The sequence below is a fragment of the Dermacentor variabilis genome, chromosome 11 (genome assembly GCF_050947875.1).
Source record: "Dermacentor variabilis isolate Ectoservices chromosome 11, ASM5094787v1, whole genome shotgun sequence".
Taxonomy (NCBI): domain Eukaryota; kingdom Metazoa; phylum Arthropoda; class Arachnida; order Ixodida; family Ixodidae; genus Dermacentor; species Dermacentor variabilis.
In genome coordinates this window covers 702,724-728,459 of record NC_134578.1, presented here as the reverse complement: position 1 = coordinate 728,459, position 25,736 = coordinate 702,724, and the positions used below count along the sequence as shown (strand labels likewise).

At 48.6% G+C, this 25,736-nt stretch overlaps 2 protein-coding genes across 3 annotated transcripts; one reads left to right on the top strand and one right to left on the bottom strand.

Annotated features, from left to right (window-relative positions):
• Positions 1–4,979: 4,979 nt before the first annotated feature.
• insc (spindle orientation adaptor protein inscuteable) lies at positions 4,980–17,004 on the bottom strand. Of its 2 annotated transcripts, none has more exons than XM_075675719.1 (7): positions 16,552–17,004; positions 13,858–14,686; positions 13,623–13,771; positions 13,054–13,400; positions 11,733–12,326; positions 9,440–9,665; positions 4,980–5,948 (listed from the first exon to the last, which is right to left on the bottom strand). In XM_075675719.1, the coding sequence occupies exons 2-7, from the start codon at positions 14,676–14,678 to the stop codon at positions 5,740–5,742; spliced, it is 2,346 nt and encodes a 781-aa protein (XP_075531834.1). In that variant the 5' UTR covers positions 14,679–14,686; positions 16,552–17,004; the 3' UTR covers positions 4,980–5,739. The 2 variants fall into 2 exon arrangements, with proteins under 2 accessions (XP_075531834.1, XP_075531833.1); XM_075675718.1 differs by having other exon boundaries at positions 13,858–14,657; positions 16,552–17,003.
• A 6,205-nt stretch (positions 17,005–23,209) lies between these two features.
• On the top strand, positions 23,210–25,413 carry LOC142563524 (uncharacterized). The gene has a single exon (XM_075674071.1). It carries the CDS (start codon positions 23,486–23,488, stop codon positions 25,307–25,309), a length of 1,824 nt encoding a protein of 607 aa, XP_075530186.1. The 5' UTR covers positions 23,210–23,485; the 3' UTR covers positions 25,310–25,413.
• Positions 25,414–25,736: the final 323 nt, after the last annotated feature.

Sequence of the window (25,736 nt, the reverse complement as noted above, 5' to 3'; positions counted from 1 at the left end):
ACATAGCGTTCGCCGCAAACGTTCCCCGGTGAAGATTACGGTTGCATAAGCTGCTGTTGCCGGGAAGCGGCAACTGTGTGGCTGGTCAATTTATATATAGCGCAGTGCGTCGTGGCTCTGCCAGTCGGTGCGGTGATCGGTGCGATGCCTCAACATATCGCGAAATGAAAACACGTATGCAGCTCCACTCAAATTTCGCATTAGGGAGTATCGTAATCGTTTCGTATCGTAATCGACTTTTCGTTCCGTCGCTCCTTGCGCGCTCCTTAACCTGTTCTCAAGCTTACTAAATTCCAAGTGTATGGCCCATATGTTAGCACCGGTATAATGTAATGATTACACATTTTATTTTCAACAACAGTGGTAAGCTACCAGTCAGGATTTAGCAGTGCCTGTCATATGCACTTCAACCCATTTTTAGTCTTCTGTAAGTTTCCTTCTTATGATCAGGGTCCTCTGTGGGTAATTAACTTAGATAAGCGTGCTCCTGCACAGACTATATAGACGCAGACTGGCGATCGTTAGTTCTTTTTCCCTTGCCAGGCTATTGAACATTTCCGTAAGGCCGCTTGATTGTTTTGGATATATTGCAGTGTTGAGTGTTGCCCACGTGTTATGTGTGCAGAGAGGGGTCCATACACCTATGCATCCGGACGGCAACCGCTTGGGCTTTATTTCTGAGGGATCAGAAGGCCCACGTTGTGTCGGGCGACGAGTCACGGCGCGCACCATATTGACACGTGTACTTATCTTTATCGGGCGACCACGTTTCGCCGCTTAACAAATGTAATCGCACAGCGAGGGACGCCCCTGCACGTATCCGACGTTTCTGGAAAGTTATCGATACTTCTACCCGGCTGTTTGTTGTCGCCGAACCTTGTGTTATCTGATTCCTTCGCGTAACGCGAATGGTGTAGAACATTGTGGAAGGCACGCGGGTCCAAACGATTAGTCTGGCACATTCGACGACTGCTCTATAAAAGCCGACGCGCTTGACCCGCTGAGCAGATTTCCGACGATCGCCGACCGTGTTCGCCGCTATCGTTGTGCTATAAGTGTAGCCTGTTTTTGTGGGCACAGGTTCGTCCAATAAAAGCTAGTTTTGTGTTTCACCGTATTGCTTCTTTCTTCACCGTCACTACCACGTGACAATATATATATGATCGCGTTGCGGAGGTGAAGAACGCATTCGGAGATCGTCGTTTTGGAAACACCGAGTTCCGATGCCGCCGACGGTCATAATTTTAAAGCGAAAGCCTTACTGGCCGCGAACTTGTGATTTCGCCGTGGCCGTGCTACGAAGAGGCACATGACGTCACACGCGTCCCTCGTCGTTGCGTTCGCCTCCGCTCGCTTCGCCAGCTGCGTCGCATGCCTGATAACATGTCGGAGGATTGAAAAGGAGAGCTCGCGTGCGCCACAACCACAGTTGAGGCGGCAGTATGGACGGCGACAACTCTGATAAGCAGGAGGAGGCTTGGAATCGACATCGGAACGAGCTGAAGAGGAAACGAATCGCCCAAGAAACAGACGAACAGCGCGCCGAACGACTGGCTAAACGCCGCAACATAGCTAGACAACCAGACTAACCTGGACTTACCAAGGCTAACCATGCTATGCCTTAGCTTTCGCTACGTATATCCTGGCATAGCCGAGCTAAGCCACTGCCAATTTTTCCACGCAGACAAACCTTGAGTGGCAATGCGGTACCCGCTTTTGTGGCTCCGACGCCCGATTCCTTTGCTGGCTAGGCACGCCGCCCAGGCTTGAGGTGGCCTGGCAATGAATTGTGCGTGCCTAGAGCTTTTCGTTGAGGCCGTCACTGGCTGAATGGAAATAGGATAAGGAAACATAGGGGTAGAAAAATGTAAAACAGTTTTGTTTTCCAATACATTTACTTTTGAAGGGACTGACAGCCGATTTTTAAGGACCTAGATTTTTTATGGTGGAACGCAATGCACACCCTCGGTAGTCTTTACACTTGCAGAAGTTACTTCGAAAAGCGCGTGGATATTTAATAAGCAGAATTTTTCGATCTGAGCAGTCTCTAAAGAAGCAAGAGTCCCTCCTCCAGCAACTTCAGACGTGAGAGTGATGTCGATAGCCCGGCTCGCAAATTGAGAAAGCAGCCCATCGCTCTGCTTTCACAGGAGTGAGTGCAACTGTGGTTAACAACCTACATTTTCACCTTTTCAACCATTTTTAAAAATAAAACGCTGCCACAATAAGTTCGCATTGTTGTACAGACCTTCCTTATATTTGTAGCGTGTTTTTCGCCAAGTACACGCCTACGTCATGGCTGGGTGGCCCCCGCCGTCGTCGCTCTGTCGATAGACGAGTCAAGCCAACTCATCGAAAACGAAGGCGAAGGCAGCGCCACTTTTCTACTCACTGCGAACGGAGGCTTATCTGCACATTGTAAGTCAGGAAAAAACTTATAACAGAAAAAGTGTACTGTATTTGAATACTAACAAAAAGACCAAGGGCCGCGTGCACTAATAGAAGGTCACGTGATTGGCCTCTTGTGCACCTTCATGTTCTTGCCGCGTGGGCCGCCAAAGATCATTTTTTGCGACTTTTAGTAATGAATTAAAATTTCATCCACGTTCAATGAGAAAAACATGACTCGTGTTAGCCAATACGATAGGCAATCTTTCCATCAGCAGGGTTATCTCGATGCATGTTCTAATCTCTTGTCTGTCCCTTTAAGACACGGTAAGCCCATTCTTTTGGGTTGTGGCTTAACAGACGTGCAACTCTTTCTGTGGCACGGGCCAACGGACCGTCCGACCGCCCCCCCCCTTTTTTTTTGTCTGTTTGAACTACATTAATCCAGACGATATCCTGTCCGTCAGACTGGGCTAAAATCAGGATTGCTGATAGATCAGTGAGTGCCGCCGTACAATGTACGCTAAAACGAGTGAGTTCTAACAGTCATTGAGACAATCAAAGAGTGACACAGTGTTTTTCAATTGTTCAAGTTATAATTCATTTGTTTTATCTGCCATGTATCAGCATAGAAACGTTTACCTATAAATGTCATCTTGTTCATTTTAGTCTGCCTCGCTTTCTGTCTGCATTTGATCATCGCTGCAGATCATCACACGAGAGACTTCACATTTCAGCAAAGAAAGGAGAAGCAAGAAGAGCTGACAAAGAAAACTTTACTATTACCTTTGTCTCCTGCACTATAATCTTCAACCGGACTCTTATGCTTTCTCAGTTAAGGCCCTCAATCGTTTGTTGCAGTTCATCCCTGCAGTGTTGCTGAACAGGATAATGTCTACTGCAAATCGAAGGTTGAGATATTCGCCGTTGATCCTCCCTCCTGAGCCTTTCCGGTCTAATATATTGAGTACTTGAATAATACTTGAATCATCATCATCATCAGCCTGTTTTATGCCCACTGCAGGACTAAAGCCTTTCCCTGCGATCTGCAATTACCTCGGTCCTGCGCCAACCGATTTCAACTAGCGCCCGCGAATTTCCTAATTTCATCGCTGCACCTAGTCTTCTGCCGTCCTCGACTGCGTTTCCCTTAATTATCTTGGTACCCATTCTGTAACTCTAATGGTCCACCGGTTATCAAACCTGCACATTACATCAGCTACCCAGCTTCATTTTTTTTCTCTTTATGTCAATTGGAATATCGGCTATACCCATTTGCTCTCTGATCCCAACCACTCTCTTTCTGTGTCTTAACGTAATGCCTAGAAATCTTCGTTCCATCACTCTTTGCGCGGTCCTTAACTTGTTCTCAAGCTTCTTTGTCAGTCGCCAAGTTTCTGCCCCACATGTCAGCACTGGTAAAACGCACTGATTGTACACCTTCCATTTCAATGATAAGGGTAAGCTTCCAATCGGGAGTTGACAAAGTCTGCCGTAAGCGCTCCAACCCATTTTTATCCTTCTGTAAATTTCCTTCTCATGGTCAGGGTTCCCTGTGATTAATTGACCTAGTTAAACGTACCCCTTCGCAGACTCTAGAGGCTGACTGGCGACCTTGAACTCTTATTCCCTTGCCCGGCTATGCATCATTATCTTTGTCTTCAGCATAATAATCTTCAACCCCAGTCTTACATTCTCTATGTTAAGGTCCTCAATCATTTGTTGTAATTTGTCTGCATTGTTGCTGAATAGAACAATGTCATCGCGAAACCGAAAGGTGCTGAGATATTCGCCGTCGATCCTAACTCCTAAGCCTTCCCAGTTTAATGGCTTGAATACTTCTTCGAAGCACGCAGTGAATAGCATTGGAGAGATTGTGTCTCCTTGTCTGACCCCTTCCTTTATAGGTATCTTCCTGCTTTCCTTGTGTAGAATTAAGGTAGCTGTAAAACCTCTGTAGATATTTTCCAAGGTATTTACGTACGAGTTCTGTACTCCTTGATTACGCGATGCCTCTATGACTGCTGGTATCTCTACTGAATTAAATGCCTTTTCGTAACCTATGAAAGCCATACAGAGAGGCTTATTGTACTCTGCGGATTTCTCGATAACCTGATTAATGACATGGATGTGATCCATTGTAGAGTATCTCTTCCTGAAGCCAGCCTGCCCCTTGGTTGACTGAAGTCCAGTGTTGCCCTTATTCTATTGAAGATTATTTGGGTAAATATTTTATATAATACTGGGAGTAAGCTAATGGGCCTATAATTTTCAAATTCTTTAACGTCTCCCTTTTTTGTGGATTAGTATAATGTTTGCATTCTTCCAGTTTTGTGCGACCCTTGCAGTCGATAGACACATCGTATAAAGAGCCGCCAGTTTTCCAAGCATTCTGTGTCCTCCATCTTTGATTAAATAGACTGTTATTCCACCTTCTCCTGCCGCTCTTCCTCATTTCATGTCTTGCAAGGCCCTTATGACCTCATCGCTAGTTATAGGATGAGTTTTGGTATCCTGTTGATTAGTGTATCTAATGGAGGTATCCTTGAATAATGGAGGTATAGCTTGAATAGTAACGAAACCAAACCATGTTAAAGTGCATGACAGTTTATTTCTGAACACAGACCAAACGTTGTCTTGTGAAGAAATTTACCGCTATAGATAAAACGACTATAAATCATGAATAACACTCGTAGGGATGTAGCGTTTTCACTTGAAGACACAGAAAACAGAAGTAGAATCAAAACTGCGACGTACATTAGTCTTTGGCCACAAGCTGTACTTAAGGTAGCGACATAAAACACAGTAAAAAAGCCACATAACGCAATAATCTGCTCACTGTCGCGATCAAGTATATACGTCATTTACAGTGTGTGCATTATTGAAGGGCACACTACTATCACAATCAGAGTCCACAGAAAGCAGTGCTTGGTATAATGTACACTATTCAGCGTTTCGAAAGACTAGGTCCTTGACTAGATTTGTTGCGTCACGGGGACATGATTCTAGCACCACTGCTGGATCAACTCGCAACTAGTCGACTCATCCATAAAGGAAAGCGCGAACATGCAGATCTTTCGTCGGTAGATTCGTCTAGATATATAATTGACAAATTTAAGGCGCGCTATCACGGTCTGCACGGCTTCCTCTGCTTTTGACTGACCCGTGTCCGAAGAGAGATGCTGCCGCTGACTTAGAATATAGCCGGTGTGTTTTTTTTCTTTTCTCGTGACTACGTTGCCGCATTTTGTGTAAATGCTTTGGGCTCCATTTGATGAATGTTCGCGTGTAATGACAGCCTCGGTGCGCACATAGGAACGCACAAGCTTCGTCGTCAGCTTTCGGCCATCATTAGACGTAACTTTCATGGGCAACCGAATACTGCTTGAAAGAGTTCCACAAATCGTCCTTCACAAGGTCAGCGGCGCCGAGGTCCTTCAGATCCTTGTGACCGGATGAGGCGGCGATCTTGCGGAGCGCAGCCAGGCAGGCCACTAGGACAGAGTTGCTGCTGTTGCGTTCCTTTGGTTCCTTGCACAGCCGAACAAGTCTTTGCACACCTGAATGCAAGAAAATTGTCCCTGGTTAAACGGGTACGCACATGAAAGGTTTCTGCTATATTTTTGCGCACACTATCTTTTTACACGAGGGAAAGATTACTCGTAGCGAATATCATAAAAAACAACTTGGTTTGATGTTCACACTAGTTTCGACTAGACTATGAACATCGCGCAATGGTAATTCACCGTTAAACGTGTTAAACAACTTTTCTACAGTGGATTGGAAGGGCAACTCCGGCGATTTCTTGACAATGTCAAGGTAATAGAATATTTAGGTTCCCGAGACCCCCCTGTCACGCGTCTATGTAATACCCTTAAAGGGGTCCTTAAGGGACAGCAAATGTCGATGATGGTGATGATGATAGTAAAATTGTTCCGCAAATTTGAAAATAATTTTAAATAAGCAAAAAAGCACAAAAACGTAACCTAAACTTGACCAAGCAGCCGAGCGAACCTCTTCCTGTGACGTCATGAGAGGTACCCCAGCGGGGAAGGCGCGCAAGGCATGCCGGTCTCGCCCGCGAGGCGTACGAAACCGGCGAAGAGCAGAAGCTCGACTAATTCGTGACCGCGTCGGACCTTCGGGCGACAATGTCAGTTGCACCAGCTCTCTTGATCTGTGAAACAGTGACAGCTATGATTCCGACCAATTGAACAGCCCCGAATCACCGTTTACTTATTTATTTATTTATTGTTTATACTGTCAGGGCCCGAAGACACTAAAGAAAGGAGTGGTATATGTACACAAACGTGTGCAGTGAAATAACAGCAAAAAAAAAAAAGCATTACAAGGCTTTTCTGAGGCGATCTTGAATCATTCTGTATCTGCAATGGCAGCAATGGAGGAGGGAAGGTGGTTCCATTCGGTGGTTATTTTTGGGACGAAAGAATCATGACATAAGTTAATGCGACACGATGGCAAGCTTACTTTGAGAAAGTGATCGGTTCTAGCTGAGACGTAGCAAAGTAGTGAAAAAAGAGGGACTTTCAATACATGATTGTAGAGGTAGGTTTTATGAAAAAGAGTCAGGCGGGAGAACCTGCGGCGGAAGGAAAGGTCCGATAAGTTTAAAGTTCTTTTCATGGACGTGACGCTAGAATGACGGGAGTAGTTAGTCAAGTTCGCGTTCGATCCGCCACCACGAGAGCCAGCGCCCATGCGCAGCGTATCTCGCTGCAACATGAAGTATAAACCCCATGCAAGCGATCTTGCGCGCGACAAGCGACGCGATGGAGATGGCTGTCGCGTTCGCTCGTCGCCTACAAGTCGTACCACATGCGAGCGACGATTTTGAGCGACGTCTCCCCGATGTTGCCGGTATGAGGGCAGCAATATACGGCCCGAAACTAGCGTGACGCGTGCATTATTAATTTTAAGTTTCTGTATCTTACTGTAAAAAGCAGCATAAAATATTTCTGAGAGTCTTGCAGAGGTTCTTATCCTTGCACGTATAAAAATTCAATCGTTTGCTCCTTCTGTGCGACAATCGGTAGCATTTGAGTGATGTGCACCCAGCTCCGGCTTCGCGCTATTGGCCAGTCGCTCATAGCACTTCCGGGCGACGAGCGACGAATTCTAGATTTCTAGAACCGAGCGATCGAGTGACAGGACCGAGCGATTTGTTCAAGCTACGACCCGTTTTGAAGCTCGAAGCCGTCGCTCATCGCTGTCTCGCACAAAATCGCTCTTGGGTTTAGTCATGGAACACCAAGGGTAGCCTTGACCGCTGACTTTATACGTGCTGCTTGCTATTTTAGGTGTTTTAACCCGTCTCAGGGAAGCTCTTCGCATACTCACTGTAATATGTGGAGCACGACTTTTTGCATTTGTATCCTGCAAGAACGCCAGAGACGATACAAAGCACCGACCGGTGCACTTGTTTACATCGGCAGGTACAGCGATCGCTCGTCGTTCGCTTGAGGTAGAATGCTAGCCGCTCGTTGCTGACATCAATTAATGTCAGAACATATAAAAACACACAGATTTAGTACATGCAAGCAACGTTGCATCACTCTGAGCTGCGCTGATATGAGCGACCACACATCTTCGAAAACAGCGAGCGGAAGACCGTACGGGAGCGTTGTTGTGCTGCCAGTTACCGTTCTTCGTATTCCGTTCATGCACACAATTAACGTCTTCCGACACAGATTAGGGCTTGGCGCGTCTGATTGTTTATTTAGAGAACGCGTAGTTTTCGCGTGGAAACGCCGATGCCAGTATTGACACCGTTGGCAGCTGAACGAGGTGATGGTTTGCGCTATACTGTATCGAAGGTGGCCTCGGCTTGCTGCATGCCCATTTGGGATACGAGGCAAACAGTGCACTTTGTAGGCTAAATATTGAGTCAGCATAAGAATATGTAAAAATACACCCATGTACATAGTCACATTTGATTTAGGAAAGTGCCAGCGAGTCGTCAACAACGGTCGCCGTCGTCGCCCGCCGTCGACAACGGCAACGTACGGATGTTGACAGCGCGTCATGTCGTCGCTTCTAGCTTTTTGCGTGTGCAATGTATGAAATGAGGAATGGTTTACTTGATATCCATATGGTCAAAACATAACTACAGAAGCAGCTTTGTGCATCCTACTATGGCTTCATTGGCTTCAGGTCATTCGCTCAGGTCCGACAGCAGTTTTCGCACGAACCCCGCGACTGTGATAGGCTTAACGTCGGCTGAACGCGATCGGCATCGGCTCGAACTGTGTGCGCGGGTGGCGAGGACTGAAGTTCGTGCAGCCAGCAACTCAACACCACATCTCTTGCACGTCCACAGGGAATGCAACTTCTCGCGACAGCAACTTCTCTCGCCAAGCACTAGCTAGCGATCGTCGACTCCTCTCTCGTCGCTGTCGTCTGCATGATCCCGGCATGCTCCGCGTGTATCACCCCTTACGCCATACTCAAGGTTTGTTCGATTCAGAAAAGGTGCATGGCACCACAAACTAAAATGTGCAGGTGGTGCCAGTTGTGACCCGTAAGCGAGGAGGTAACGTACGGTGTTCGAGGCAATAAATCAATTTGTAAGAAATTCTGCGTAACTCTCAAACCTGCTTTCTTGAGGACATGACCGAAGTGAGCAGAAGAACGTACCCAAAGAATGTCACTGACATCCGTTGACATCGAAAAATCGTCGGAGTTGCCCTTTAAAAGTCAGATGTCTTTCTTTCCTCCATATTATAAGGCGGCCTTTAACTTGGGTAAATTCATATAATTCAAGGGAAAGAGAACGACAGTACATAAGCCCTCCTGTCGCTAGTTTTATATTTCCTTTCCTTTTGTGTGTGTGTGTGTGTGTGTGTGTGTGTGTGTGTGTGTGTGTGTGTGTGTGTGTGTGTGTGTGTGTGTGTGTGTGTGTGTGTGTGTGTGTGTGTGTGTGTGCATACACGCCATGTTTTAATGTTATGGCTTCCTTACATTTCGTAAATTTCCGTTCGTGAACGGTTGCCGTTTCGAAAATGAAGCAGCGCAAAGTGCTTGAGGAACATACCTTGCATTTGCAAGACCATGCCGGCTGTGCTTGAGCATGAACAGAGGCGCGCCAGAGCGATCGCAGATTTCTGCAAGACGCGTTCGCAGGCATCCACTTCTCCGCTGCTGTGCAGGCTGGAAGGGCGAACTTGCAGGTAACAGACGAGTTGAATCAGCGCGCCGGACTCGATGATATCGGCGTGGCAGTACTTCCCGGCCGAAGCATTAGCGAGGATCGTCGCAACCTGTGATGGGCAAGGCGCGCTTGAGTGAAGGCAAAATACAATAGGTGCGCAACGCTCACGTGTGCCCCCGCCTGTTTTTTATATCCTGCACGCGATAGTCTACACACACACACACACACACACACACACACACACACACACACACACACACACACACACACACACACACACACACACACACACACACACACACACACACACACACACACACACACACACACACACACACACACACACACACACACATATATATATATATATATATATATATATATATATATATATATATATATATATATATATATATAATACTGCAGGCCCAAATAAGGGCCCAAGCAGGAGGGGCAGAATACATAAATATTTACATATGTACGTACATATATACATACACATGCACACATGAGAAAGAAATACAAAAGCAATGCAACATATGTAAATATCAGAAGAAAATATCAGAAGAAAACTAAAATGAAGGCAACGACTAATAAGATTAAGAGAAGGTACACTGAAGGAAGACAACCCGACAAACATTAGAACAGTATCACACGCATATATGAGCACTTGCAACCACTATCACGACAGGAAAAAAAAAAGAGGAAAAAAAAGGAAAAAAAAAACACCAGAAGATATATATATATATAGATCTCCAGACAGTAAGAAACTGACAGCCGGGACTAGATCACATATATAATTTTGTTAATATCATGACAAGTGTTGAACACTATTCAAGCTGTCATAGCAACTTGAATTTAAAAGAGTAGGTCTGAAGATTAAAATTCTTCCTCAAAGGTGATTTTTTGTGTAATTTATGCTCTGATTTATAATTTCTGTGCTTAGAAGTTCTGCCACAAATAAGAACGCCAGGCGAGTGTTGCTTGCCAAATATTACCTTAGCCACATACATACACGTAGATGTGTACGTATGCGCTTGAAATGATGTGATTATATGTTTTGACGGTGAATGCAAAGCACGTGTGCTCTAAAGGAATTTCGCAAGAGCAGCATGCAATACGTTTGACCCCGGAAACAACAACGTAAACCCGGTGTTGCTTTCCATGCATGGAACAGACTTATCTGTGTATTACTGATGATTCCCACTATAACGTTTGCAGTTCAGATATTCCTCTAAAATGTTTTTGTGAAACTCTAGGCCATGAGACTGTGGCATGCTTACGTGCAAAGTTATGCTGGTCGAGCCTGTCAATATGCACCAAAGGTCAGCCCAACAAATACCGTGCTAATGCGGACGAGGTTTCATGGTCAAGCTAATTTTCCCGTTAGCTAGTGTTGGCGCTGACTCCATTTTTTTTTTTTGTCATCAGCCGCCATTCAGTTCACATGGAGTTGCTTCGGGAAATCAGCGGCGCCATAACAGAAGCGGCAACGTAAGACCGGATGGCCGCCCATCCTATCGTATATAGGTGTTCGTTGTACACGTCTATTTTCCGCCGTTGATACCTCGAGCCATGGCACATCAACTATCTCAAAGCAAGTTTCTGGTTGAGTTACAATGGAGACCTCCGCTTCGATAATGCCACTCATGCAGGCTCTTGGCGATCTTTTCCTACATCGCACGACCACTCCAGACAAGTGTGATTTCCTAGAAACTGTCAAATACCTCCTTCGATTGACTCACAGGAGGTCAGCTGCTGATGGGCTCAAAGCATAAGCATGGCGGAATTCGACAGTGTCTAGAATAGCACCCCGGGTCTAAGTGGCGTGGCAGGGCCCCAGTAAGGATTATAGTTGATCGGCCTGAGCGACGTGAAAACGTCATATTACGCGACCACCGAATTATCATAGCAGAGTGTGGGTGTACGCCGGTTGGTTGTTTATGATTTTGGGAAGTTACCGCTAGAAAACATGAGATTTGAAGAAAGAGACAACACGAAGCGGTCACCGAACTACGTATTACGAAGCGCTCACGAAATCACCGAATTCACACAAAAATGCGAGAGATACGTTGAGTTGGCCCTTAACAGCTTCGCAACGTGCTTGTGGACAAGCTAGTCGGTTCCCTTGTCGGAATTTATAATCCTGCCGCAGTTGGAAACACCTAAGTCTCACCTGATCCTTGGCGAATATGGAACAGGCCAGGTCCTTTTGCCTGGTTGCCAGCATGAGAGCGCGCACAGATTTGTTCCTGTGGATGCACTCCAGAGCTACGCGATCCAAGAAGGAGAGGTTGGCGAGCGCAGCCGCGGACAGCAGAAACACGTCTCCGCTGTTGGCCTGCTCGATGATTCCGGTTAGAGATGAGACCAGCGAGTCCATATGCCTCGACATGTGCCTCAATGTGCCGCCGGTGCAGTCGACCCACGGGGCAGTGATTTGGGCCAGCAAGCCAACTGCCTCGCACTTCTCCTGTTGACTGGCGTCGGCGTCCCTCAGGGTTCTCTCGATGCATTCGATGCCGCCCGCCTGCTCCAGCTGCCGAATGGCCACCGAGTGGCCACATATGATGGTCAGCGCACGGACGGTGGCGCACTTTAGCGGCCGCAGACCGGCATCCTCGGCGATCGACAGGAGAGCGCTGATGCCGCCCACTCGCGTGATCAGGTCGCACATATCCGGACCAGCTTCGCCCAAGCTGCTCAGTGCGGCTACAGATCGCCGGGCGCAACTCGGGGCCCGGTTCTCTCGGCTCATCTTCACTATTTTCTGCATGAAAAAAAAAGTGATAAGTAATCGCAATGACTTCGGCTTGTCCTGTCATGCTCTAATCACAAGACTGTATGATGCTACTTCGTTACAGCTTGGTTTTAATTTTGAAATTGTGACATGGGCTCTAATATGATCAATTACAAGCTTAATGAAACTATGTTAATTAACTAACATCAATGTGTAATTTCCCTTGCAGGTATTGTCTGCCTCAAGTAATTCTGATGATTCGACAGAATTGCGACATCTAGCGCAGGTAAGTGTTTTTCTTTAATATATACGTAACCCGGTACATTACTTTTATTCATCTTGAAGGCGCTACGGCACCAACGTTTGCAACGTGTGTTCCAGACTTGGTAGTATTCTACGTAAGACAGAATAATTATACAAATATACGTAGGGGATTCGACCTGGCACTGAAGTGGGAGGGGGCGAAATGCATGAACGCTCATATACTTATAGCTTTAGGCACAAGTTAAAGAATCCCATTTGTTCAAAATTGATCCGGCCCTACACTACGGCGTGCCTGATAATCAGATTGCAGTTTTGGCGCGTAAAACCAAAAAATTTAATAGATGTGATGATCCGATTTTTACATCTTTTTCTTCAAAACATAAAGAAAGCGTCCAAATGGTGAAAAGTGAACGAGCCTTCTTTAGGTTGGAACTTGTGTACTATACTTAGTCTGTGCTGCGGCGAATGAGTCGCAACAAAGAAATGAACCAACCTCCAGATCTTTCAAGATGAGGGAGTTGCAGAGCGTCTGCACAGTGTTCTTGATGTCAGTCATGAGGGATACGATGTTCTCTAGATCGACAGGCTTGCAGTTGGGCCTTGCTCCGATCTCTCGGAGGTTTTGCAGCAGTCGATGCAGGTGGCTCTCTACTTTGCGCGAATAAGGCGAGGAGCCGTGGATGACAGTCTTGTAGTCTCGCAGCAGGTCGTTCACCTCCGAACTGAGACCGGGAGTGCTGCTGCAGAACTTGAGCCATAGTCCCTGCTGGAGCCTCCTGGCCACGTGAGTTACGGTCGCCATAACCGAATCAACGCGGTCTTGCAGTGACGTGATGGCGTCTGTGAGAACAAACCAGCAAGAGGCACCTTTCATGAGAATAACGGATCTCTCCGACACAAGTCGCGTTTGCAACGTGATAAAGTGAAAGCGGCTAATATGACTCTGCTAGCCCGTTAAATGAAGCTTTGCTGTCGCAGCGCTCAATCCATTCTACGGATTGATGACGTAAGCACCACACAGTACCATATGTTACAAATTCTGCTTGAACGCTGGTGACGTACCGTGCGCATCGCCGACGGCCAGCACGGCAGCGAGGGCTGGGTCCTTGGTGAGGGACTTGCTTTGCAGGGAGCTGAGGCACTCGTTCTCTACTGAAAGGCGCACCGCCTTGAGCCACTGCTGGACGCTAGGCACGGAGCTCAATCCCGACCTGAAATAGTGGCAAGAATTAATGAGATGTCATGAAGGCACTAACCGCGTGTCACCAGCGATGAAATAGTTGGCATTACTACTTACTGCTCAATGATCCACTGCAGGTAGTGTCCCAGGGGGCTGTTCTCGGGAAATACGGCAGAATTAAGGAAAGAGCATTCGGGAGTTTCCGTTTTTTTTACAGGCGACATCATCGCATCTTCATCAGCGAAGGGAAGCCTTCGGCAAACATCCCTGAGGTCTGTCGGTACAATGGGACTGACAGTGGCATATATGCTTTTTAGTGCTTCTTCCGCCTTGACTCTGGTCTCTGACGGTGGCACAAGGGAACCGTTGGGCGAATCTCGTTCCTCGGCGGCAAGGTCCTCTGTGGAAGCAAATCGGACGTTCTTCTTCTCTGAAGATCGCAGCAGGCGAAACGAGCTGCCCCTCCGGCATCGTTTCATGAACGAGGACGCACTCTTGGGTGTGCTCGTCTTTGGCGTCTTCGGCACAAGAACCTTGACATTCTCCGGCGTCTTCAGATCGGTCGCTTTGTTGTTCGGTGGCGCTGGCTTGGCCGGCGTCGAATGGGGGGCGTCGATTTTTGGCTTTTCTGCAAGTTTATCTTTCTGAACGTGGCATACGTCCTTCTCACTGCCAGCTTCGGAAGACATGTTTATGGTCCTGTATTGAACATTTTTGTACAGGGTCTTGCGACATACCTGCTCGATTGAGTGAGACAGCCAGTCCTCTTGCCCAGCCTCTTCACTGGGAGGTGCACAGCCGATTCCGGGTGATACCTTGCTAATCTGATAGGGGAGGACGCTCTTGTGGAACAGGTCGAAATTGTCAAGCGACGTGTCCAGGTTGAGCTTGAAGACCTCGTGACTCCTTCCACTAGCCTGCAGTTGAAAATGAGGCATGTAGGGTTCTGCATGCCACATATACAAATTTTCGCGTAACAATACCCAGCATAATATGCATGATTCTCGAGTAGTCAGGTATACGCTGCATATGTTTTAGAGCTGCTGTTACAATTTCGGAATAGCTTTAATGCTTATGGTTTCCGCTACTGTCCGGGCCACGTTTCGCCGCGGGGATTGGCTTGCACTTATGAAGGTTGCCACGAGGAAGCCCTATCTGTCGGTGATGTGGTTTTAGCGAGATTTAATATTTGCTCTCAAGGATTCAGTCTGAAAATTAGACACGCTCCTCTATTCGAATATTTGAGAAAACATGCTTCATTGTCACTTAGCAAGTCCACGATAAACGTAGTATAATTAGTAAAGCTGGCTTTGTTTAAAATGACTTTAACCGATCTACGTAAATTCTTAGGCGTATGTTGAAAAGATCGTCGGAACGCATCCATACAGGCTAACAAGGATTTACAAATGTTATCCTTACTTGATGCTACCCAGAAGCCAGTCATGCACGTGTTTGTTTACGTATAAACCGTTGAAAACATTGAGAAGGTTCTCGGCTGCCTGCCGCGACGCCGACTCGCCTACTGTGGCTTCTGTTCATAGACTACGTTTCGTTTTTTTGTACACGCGCAAGTTCGTAAAGTTTGTATTCACGTTTATTGTTTCCTCTAGCTCGCTTTTGCTTTTTTTTACTGAAAAAATGCATAAATTGAACTCTCCGTGCTTGCAGTTGCTCTCTTGATGAAGGCCGGACCCCGGCCAAAACGTCGGCAAGATCACTATTTTTCCAACATGCTTCTATTGTTTGAACTATTTCTGTGCCGGATCCGGTGATTCTATACATTACTGATATATATATCTGTGTGTGTGTGTTTAAACGGGAACAAACACTGATAGTGATAGTGGACTGCACTTCCTTCTGGCGCTGAAAGTGAGCTATGCCGAAGCTGCTGCTTTAAGGGTTCACCTATACGGACATGGGACTCGAACATGGTCGTCGAAAAACCTACTATTGTTCAGTGCCGCTTCGTAACATAAATGCTAGCCTTAGTGCTTTTACCGGACGCTCATTAACCGACTCACTATATTTATAGACTGAGTCCACTTACTGTCTGCGATTTTTCTCCTTGGTACCTGTAATCGATTCGAGCCTGACTGACACGACATGCTTTCAGAATTTCCCTTCCATAGATATAGATCGCCTCCTCCCCCCCCCCCCCCCCCAGACACACATCCCTCTTTTTTGTGTGTCATTTCACCTTTTATCATTTCACTCCAGCTGCTATATACATGTATGTGCAACTCTCCACTTTCCGACTGCGCCAGCGTCAAACGGCTCGATGTATGCCAGGTGCGGCGTTGAGTGCAATCTCTTCAAGGGCTGGCGCAACGATATCTTCTGCGAATGAATGTTGTGAGGGCCCTTCTTTCGGTCCTAACCGTGAACATATGATCGAACGAAACATTTTCTTTTTAATACCATCAGAGTAAACAATAGCGCATAAAACACATAACCATAGTAGCGACACTATTTTTCTCACTATACCGTAATTCATATAGATTAGGATAGACGGATGTGCGAATAATTTAGTGTGGCAAAATTCGCATCCGGATTTTGCGTTCAGCGTTTATCATGGAACGCGGGAAATGCCTGTAAGTTGAACCGGATAAATACGATGTTACTTTTAAATATTGCCGTTCACAGTTCACGATACCGCTACTACACCGTTTCACTTTGGAAACGGAACAGAAACGGAACTCATGCGTATCTTCGAACAGTGACCGGTCGTGCCGAAAGCGGGCAGCCAACGTTTAAAAAAAAAGGGGAAAAAAAAAGAAAGCAAGCGATCGAACGCGGCATCAGTAAACTCACCGACGTGTCAATGCCTCCACGTCCCATCTTGGTTGCTGAACGTGAAATCCTCCGCGAGTCGGGTATGAAATCCACAAATCTCCGACTTGCGCGAGACCTTCAGCAAAAGGCCAGCATTGCGCAGCGACCGAGTCGAGACCAGAGCAACGAATGCGGAGCGGCGCGGAGCCGCGGCACGTTTTATACGGTGCACGGGTGCGAGGAGGACGCCCCGCCTGTGCCAGATGGTCGCGTGCCGGCCGTCACCCGTCTTGCACTGCCGCAGCTGGCACGCGGCGTGCGCGTGGTCTGGTTCCGACCCCCCGTCTATCCGCTCCATCAACACACCGTCCATGCGCGTTTCGTGCGCGTCTCCTTAGAAAATGACGCTGCCGCCGTGTATTTTGTTCGCCGTGCTTCCCCTCCGCGGCAGGCACGCTTTCTCCGATGCAGCAAAAGCCTTAAACTACACGGGCCCTCGCAACGCTGTGGCCCCCGTTGCTGACCTGGCGCGCCCCTCCGCTTCAACCACTACAGGAGAACACCCCCCCCCCCCCTCATTTGCCGGCGAACAGCCGGCGTCTCGTGGTTCGAGCAAGGCCAGCTGCGCCCTCGGCGTGTGCCGGAAGAGCGCCCCAAAAGGTAGCGCGTGCCCCTCCCCCACCCCCCTTCCGCCCCCAGTCTTCAGCGGAAAGTCTCCGTCGCAGATGTTTTCGTACACCGGGCCTACGCGCGGCCACGCGCCCGCCTAGAACGCGTGTGCGAGGAGAGGAGTTAAAAAAAAAATAGCCTAAAGTGCTGGACAGCTTCCGTGCGCGCGTTTTCAGCAAAGCTGCGCCACGTGCCTCGGCACGTGGCAGCTGTCATCTCCACCCTCGCGAGGGCGGGCACAAACGGCCAAGGTGTTTCTCACATTTGAATGAAAAAAGGAAAATAAAGTAACAGGAGCTTCCCCCGAAAGCAAGCAGCCTTCTCCGAAAGGTGAGCTCGGTGACCCGGCGCTAGCGGCAGGCGTACGAGCATGCATCCGTCCGAGTGCGCGCCGGCTTTGGGCATTGAAGACCGTCTGCTGAGTTAGTTGGTCTATAAAAAGTTACTCCCAGATATAGCACAAAAAAGTACACATACGCACGAAGAAGACACGACAGATGAGAACGAGCTCTACTTTTCAGGGCATTGAGTTCACGTAATTTTTGGACAAGCCGCGGCAACAGTCTTAAAAAACAAGTTAACAAAGTAATCAGTTCCAAACCTATTACGAATGTTTTCAATCCGTTGCTAACGTTATACTAAGCATTTAACAGCGCGAAAGTTTGATTGGAGTGCCCAGTAAGTAAAGAACACAACTACCTAATCAATACATGGGCGGTGTGTTTCATTTGGTGCCTTCGAGATGGCGGCTATAAAGTGCGACAGGCCTCACTTACACTGGTTCCGCGATGTTGCGACCTTGCCGTGCCGATCGTTGCTGTGATTGCTGAGATAATCAGGTATGATTCAGTGATTGTGTTAAAATACTATCAGGCAATTTACAAGCACAGTAGCCGGCTTTACGAAAGTTATAAATTTAGTTCTAAGTGAATTGGCTTTAAGCGTCCCCAACCGCCTATTTTCGTGAAAAGGTGAAGATGAACAGATTTAGCTAGCACTGCCTACAGTACATCCTGCATTGTTACTTTCGTGTCAACGCAAACTGCTTTCTTTTAGAAAGCTGATATTAGTAAACAGGTTTCCATGCAGCCGATCACATTCAAGTTGCCGGGGTACGTGCTTGTCAGTGCTTGTTTTTACAGTTAGCTTGCCGACCTTGCCCATAACACAAATAGCTGCACGTTGCTAAGAGCCTAGCAATATATGTAACAGCGAATTACTCACCATAAACCTTTCTTGTATTTGTATTTTGTTCTTCTGAATGCAATGTCCGCAGATAAAGTGATAGAGCGAGTAAAAATAAGAGGTTATCGAAGACAGAGAGAGAAAGAAAACAAAGAGAGGAAAGGCAGGTAGATCAGCCGGGCGTCCTGTTTGCTACCCTGCACTAGTAGAAAGGGAAAGGGGGGGGAAATGGAAAGGTGAAAAGAGAACGTGAACAGGTTATCAAATTGGTCACTAGAGGCAATGAGAGAATATATGAGTATCATTTGCTGTCCTAAAGCACTACCTCAACATGACGCGCGCCGCTGTGCTTTAACATGTGAGATGCAGCGGCGGCTTTCCGCGCTTAAACATTCGTCCCTTCGTTAGTAAGCGGCCAACCTAAGCCGAAAGAAAAAAATAATTATGCAGGTCCGACGCACACATTAAATCTATGTGGAGCGTAGCTAGTCAAACGGTATACATAAAATCCTCTACGACTAACAGCGATGCGTGCAACTGTGTTTACTTTCATTATATGCAGCGTGCAACCTGACGCAATGTTCATGTTTATCCACTATGATAATCACACTTTCAGTCTCGTGCAATGTTTATGTTTATATGCACTACACCGTTCGCAAGCTACGCCGAAATGCAAGCGTCATATCAGGTTGAGACATCTACGCAGCTATGTCAGAACACGAGGACGAAGACGACATATGACGCTTGTCGAGGGAAGAATGGTGACGACAGGCACACACAGCGAACGGCTAAATCAAAGAAAATCCAGTAACTCAAAGAATTCGTTGAATACAATGCGCTATACCATTAAGATGTCGGTGTTCTTTAAAGATACTTATGAGCCGACAATATTATATGTCCAGATTTTATGAAGAAATTTAAGTATCTTTAGAGCGCAGCTCTTAGGCGCCCGTTCCTGCGTTGAGCGCCGGCATAACCGAGCGAACGCGGAGCGCAGCGGGGAATGAAAGAAGACGATAGCGAAGAGATCGCGATGAGGTAAGGCGGAAGAGGAGGCTACAGTGAAAGCATGAAGCGGAAAGTATGGAAAAAGGGTGAGGAGAAAGTGTGAGGTCGCGGCCAGTGGCGTAGCTAGGTCGTCTGGCACTCGGGGCCCATAGGTCTTCTGTCACCTCCCCCCCCCCCCCCCCGGGTGTAGTCGAGGAAGGCGAGGATACCGACAATTTCAGGGTTTCAGCACCACTACAACCGCCTTGGACGCCGCGCACGTCCCTCGGGTCCCCCTCTCCTTCGATTTCTTTCCCAGAGGTCGCGAATGCAGCAGGTATTGGCGGCGAGGAGTTACGGAGTCGCCATCTATCGGCAGCGCCTCGCTGGCGTAGTATGAGGGATCACGCGGCGCGCGCCTCATAGGTTTTGCTCTCAGCGCTCACTGAAAACACCACCCGGGTGCTCTCCCAAAAATTTCTGTAAGTACTTTCTAAACGAGAGAAGTTTTTTACAGTCTGAATAATAATTTTGGGCAAACTGAAAGCACAGAATCGTTTACAGACGCTATCTCTTTACCGAATACGTACAGTGAACGCCACTGTGCGCGGTCGCCGCGATTTAGTCTCCCGACCTGGCTTCTTGCGTGAAAGGTAGGCAAACGCCGAGACCAAACTATGTGAAATATGGTCTTATAGTGTTTGTATATCTAAATTGAGCGTAATAGAATGAAGCCTCAATGTACCGACTGCGCGTCTGCATGCTTGTCCGCGCACTGTTTCGCTTTCACCGCGTGCGCGTTTTCGCACCCTGCCATGAGCTTTAGGCTGCAGAATATGAGCATTTGACAGTATACAAGCAACCAATGTTGCGTGGGCGCTATCAGAGCTGTTCAAAAATAATTTCATTGTAGAGACTTCGACGCCTACGGTGACTGATGTGCCGGACGTCGCGACGATTCAATCTTCTTTTTTTCTAAATTCATGGACGTTTCAATATTATTTCTCGAGTTGCGTCGCACTATATGTTTATCGGTGTTCTCAGCGTGCGATTTCCCGCTGCTTCTTTTTTTGCAATCCAGTGCATTAATTCATAACACAAACATGACCATACGCCATGCGTTTTTTTTTTTTTTGTGCTTCTTACCGCTCCCTATCCAATTCAGTGAACTTGCCAGTGTCTATAGCATCGACAAGTTCATAGACCAAACCGTCATGACATTAGTCGGGCAGCGGACTCGGGCGAGCATGTCAGTGCGCGTTTTTCGAACATTACAGACGCGGTGCCGGAGCAGAAATCTTCCTCGCGTCTGTGCTTGCTGCATACTCGAGTTGTAGCCGATGGCTGTTTGCCGGTTTTATGTTTCGCGAGCCAAGCTTCACGCAGCTTCTTGTCCTGCGGCTACGTGTGAATAGACAGTTTTAGTACTGCGTACGTAGCGTACGCAACGGCGTTGCGTACGTATGATCGCTGCGTTCTGCAAAGTGCGCATGTGCAGAACGCAAGACGAACGGTACGTGATGCGGACGCGGCCGCTGCGTACGCACGCATCCGATTCTTGCGTGCGTACGTAGGGAGCCTTGCGTGCGGCTCTCGTGGTTCTCGTTTGTTCGGGACAGCGCGAGACAAAAGAGTTTTCCAAAATGGCAGAGTCAAAGGCGACCAGCGGAAGGCGGTACTTCTCAATGGCCTCCGATTTGGTTTTGCTGCTTGAAGTGAACGCGCAGAACCCATTCCTAGATCCTGATCGTTGGGAATGCATAGCAAAAATAGGAACTTTGTTTTTGAGAAAGTGTTCAGTGTGTGCTGTTTGCGTGAAAGGCTCGACCTGTTTTTGTCGCAGTTTGTCGCAAACGACCGTGCCAGCCCCAGAAAGCAAGTACTCGGTTTTTATTTTTCTCGATGTGATTCGTGCATTATATCCGCATTAAATGTAGAGGCTCTTAAAGGCCTAAATATAGTTCGACGAAGCGGTAACGCGCCCACACGTTACATCACGTTAGCGAGATCAACAGCGTCTAGTTTGGCCGACGGTTCGACGTCCTGGCGGACACGGCCAATGCGCTCCGACGCGCCCGGCGTCTAACGCTCGCCATCTTACGTACGTAGGCATTTCGCAGTACTAAAAGCTAAAAGCCCTAACGCGACACGCGCTCCTACGTTCCGCAAAGCCCTTGCGTGCTGCGTACGTATCGTCATGACGCAGTATTAAAACTGTCTAATAAGGCTAACACCGGGCTCCGTTGCGTACGTCCGGCACTGCGGCACCGAGCAGTAGCCTATCATGTTTCGCACCTTCAAAGGTAGCCACTACCCTTTCTAGTGCTTTCAATCGTTGTAAAGGAGACACTCGAAGCGGGAAAATCCCGCCAATAAATGAGGACCGCAGCGTACGAGGGAACTTAAACTTTCCTTTTCAGCTCGCTTCGGCGCTCCCGAAGCAGCCGACGCGGCCGCTATGTCCACGTGATGCCTAATAGCACGTCACGCCGACGGTGGCGCCAGCTTTTCCAGTGGTGGAGCTCGAGGCCAATACACGCGGTTTTTTTCTGCGCCAAATAACACAGTGTGCTGCACTGATAACTTGTGATAAGCGCATGTGCACATCTTCCGTCAGACTGTAAGGCTTGGCAACCAAAACAAATGCCGCATCGTGGCAAATACGGCTCACGTCACAAGTAAAAAAAAATTTTTTTAAAGTTTTAATTACCAATTTTAGCGGCAACATTGCATTTGTAAAATTGAAGGCCGACATTCATATCTTACCCAACAACAACTTCACAAAAGTCGTCGTAGGTACCATGGCCCGCAGTATTTTGGCTGTGGCAGCCCTGAACGAAAACGAAAATTAAATTGTGTTTCAGTGACGCTGATCTCCCCACCATAATAGAAAAACGGAAAACACCACCTGCCTCCCTGCTGCGCGGGCGCCAATGTTATGACAGTTACGACTTCTCTTTATTGTGATCAATAAAGCCTTGTTTTTATTTGCTGCTATACGGACGAACGTGATTATCCTAGCTGCGGTACCACCAAAAGATTGGGAACAGAATAGAGAACGCTTCGCGTCGTTTCTTGGCGTCACCATAAAAAAAAAAAGAGAACCTCGATGAAGCCCGTGCCAGCGAAACCTGTTGGTCTGCACTCGCAATGGAGAGGGTTGAGGGATCAACCTCATTGGTCCACTATTTCATATTTCTTTCGCTACTGCCATACTGGGCGCCGCCCGCAGTGCCAAAGTACTGTAGTTTGTAGCACCCAAAACGATTTTGTTTAAGAAGTTTTTGTTGAGTAAATAATATGACTTTGAATCCTCAATTCTGGAATTGAAGTGCTTCCTCTATAAGTACTAATTAGGGGATTATTAAGGATATGGTTATTACTTACCTGCCATATTTTTCACGCTACCGAGTTCCTAGTAATCACAGACACATAACTTCACAGAATATCCGGAAATATCCTTACAAAATTCACGTTTTTATTTAATTCTGTGCAGCTGACACAGACACTGTACTTATGATATGAAGTCACACAATAACAACAGTTTTCTGAAACTTTCGAGGGTAAGAAGGAAAGCGTGAAACATAACGGCAGGTTTCGCAGCGGCTTCTCGGAGCGAGCAGGAGAGGGGAAGTAAAAGCGAGCTGAACATCGCGGCGCCCGCAACTATATACAGCCTGTCGAGTCATACGCCGCCAGACTCTTCGGCCGCACCCAGTCTGAAGACGATCCAGAGAATCCCATTCGCGACTTTTCACGGCCGCACTTATGCAACGTCGCTCTTAACGAACGCTGCACCATAAACGAGAGCGCCGGGCGCGCTCGTTGAACGCCCTCTTACTGCTGTCTTTGTTCGTCTTGGAGAGGCTGCTTGCGCGCGACGGCGTAAGACGTGTGGTGTGTCGGCTCCGTCGATTTTCGGCTGGAGTCACGGCTCAATCCTCTGCACCCCAGCAAGACCGACGTCAATCGACGCAGCAAACCGTCTGGACCACGTGGATACTAATGTTCACCAGGTGGGACCACTTTTGAAGATTTTACGACCGAATTACACCCGCCTACGTGGGCGACGCCGTTAGGCCACACGGCGACGCCGACTCCCGGCGGCGTGGAACCGGCCTCCCGAGGTAAAATGGCGGCTGCCGCGTCATTCCTGAGGGGTTACGATCCCGACGCCATGGCCTGGACGACGGTTTCAACATCAGAAGATCAAAATTCCGCTCCTATTCCGACATTTCGGCACCAATCTCTCAATGAAGCGGTCGCGCGTCGCTCGCTCGTTCAAGCCAAGACGGCGGCGTCCATCGCCGCTTCAGCCTCCGGCACACCGGCCGGCAAGACGCAGCCTCCCGCTTCGCGCGCTGCGGGAAGCAAACGCAAGGCCCTTACCAAATGGAAGCCTCGGCCATTTCCAAAACCGGGCCCTGACGACTTCGTGGTCGTGCTCAAGCCACGCGAACATGTGTCGCTGCATCAAGCCTTCTCGGAGAACCGCTACGGTGCCGCCATTACGGCCTACCTCGGGCCTGAGGTGGCAAGGTCTGTTACGGTTCTGCCGTCCCGTGAACAAAACCTGATATTGATCCACACCCCGAACCCGGCAGCGGCAGATCGGCTCCTCGGGGACTTCTCAATCAACACCGACCGTGGGCCGATTCCGCTCCACGGATACCTTAGGCAAGACGGAGGCGATATCTGCCACGGCGTCATCGCCGTCAGCAACTCTGACACCACTGAATCGCTTCGAGAGCAGGTGCAATGGAGAGCAGGCACCATTGTCGAGGTGAGGAAATTCGGCTCCTCTAACAAAGCTCGGGTAACCTTCGCCGGGAGGGAGAAACCGCGTTTTGTGCACTATGAGAACATGCTCATCCCAGTGCAAACCTACTACCGGACAATCCCGGCCTGCGGCCTGTGTGGGGCTGTCGGCCACCGAGCGGATGCTTGTCCCAACACGCAGCAGAACACGTGCGGACTCTGCGGGCAACAAGCCCCGCTTGTGGAGGGGGTGCGGGCCCCTCACGAGTGTGTTCCACGGTGCTCTGTTTGTGGCGGCGGACACGCCACAAACTCACGTGAGTGTGCGGCAAAATTCCGCACACACAAGATGGCCGCCCCGAAGGGCGGGACAAAGAGGAAAATGGCGGCCAAGAACAAGAGCCGCCATCTTGGCCTCCCCGGTGAGTCACCGAGCCGGGACGACAGCAACACCGAGAAGCCGGCACCGAGAAGCTCTACCGGAGGAGCCGGCACGCGACCGCCGACGCAGCCGCCACCACACGGCGACACTGGAAAACTGTCGACGTCGCCACCACGAGGCGAGGCCAGGGCCTGGGCCAACGCCGTGAAACACGGAACGCAGGTGAGCGGTACGGGCAGGGCTGCCTCCTCTTCCCCTACCTCCTCCCCCCCTGCGGCACGCAGTGCCGAGCAAGCCAAGATTGCAGCTCTCGAGGGCCAAATTGAGATGCTGCTCAAAAAAATTACGCTCCTGGAATCGCAGTCAAAACAGCCTACCACTCCCCCCTCTACCCCCGCAACTGAGGCTATGGAGAGTGAGCCCGCGGCACCGAATGCAGCACTGAGCGTGGAAGCTGCACTTGAGGCCCGTCTAGAGGCCCGCATAGATGCCCGTTTCAACACCCTAGAAAGTCAAATTTCCGCGGCAATCACCTCCGCCATCGCCAAAATAACTGAAAGCATACCGACAATCGTCGCACAGCACATCGCTCAATCCTCGCGTGGCGTCCGACGAACCGGCGGTCTTATAAAAGACGTGTCTGGCCGCTGTCCGAAAACGTCGCGACGCACCATTGAAATTGAAGTAGAAGACAATGACAGCTGCTCGCTCTCCGGACTGGAGGATGCTCCCCTCCCCGCGAGTGCTGGCTCCGGAGCAGCGTCCCTTCAATCGGTCTTTCCCTTCAATGACCATGGCGGACAGCCCTCAAATTAAGCGTTCTCTCCGTACCAATTCGGCCACCCCCATCCAAATTACCCAATGGAACTGCCGGGGATTCCGCTCCCGCGCCAAGCGGGCGGACCTCCGGCTTTTCCTGTCAACATTCGCTTCACTCCCCGCGGTGGTTGCCCTCCAGGAGCCAGGGAGCGGCGCCACCCTTACAAATTATACCACGTTCCAGCAGGACCCCTCTTCCTGTATCTGCGTGCACAAAAATTATACAGCCAACCAGGTTGATTTGGAACTCAATACTGATTATTCCTATGTGATGGTCACCCTTCTTCCGCTTAAGAAACAAAACGCACCATTACATATACTCAACATCTATTGTTCTCCCAAGCTCAAAAATGTAACTTTCGCAGCCCTCTTCAGTCGCTGCCTGAAGGCTGCGGGCAGGGACCCCCTGGTGATCGTGGGCGAT

Coding starts and splice junctions, on each gene's coding strand:
- insc (XM_075675718.1), bottom strand. CDS start 16,578: ATGGGACGTGGAGGCATTGACACGTCG. Junction 13,401..13,622: donor GGCCGTCGGCGATGCGCACG/GTACGTCACCAG, acceptor TTGTTCTCACAG/ACGCCATCACGTCACTGCAA. Junction 12,327..13,053: donor TCATCTTGAAAGATCTGGAG/GTTGGTTCATTT, acceptor TTTTTCATGCAG/AAAATAGTGAAGATGAGCCG.
- LOC142563524 (XM_075674071.1), top strand. CDS start 23,486: ATGGCGGCTGCCGCGTCATTCCTGAGGGGTTACGATCCCGACGCCATG.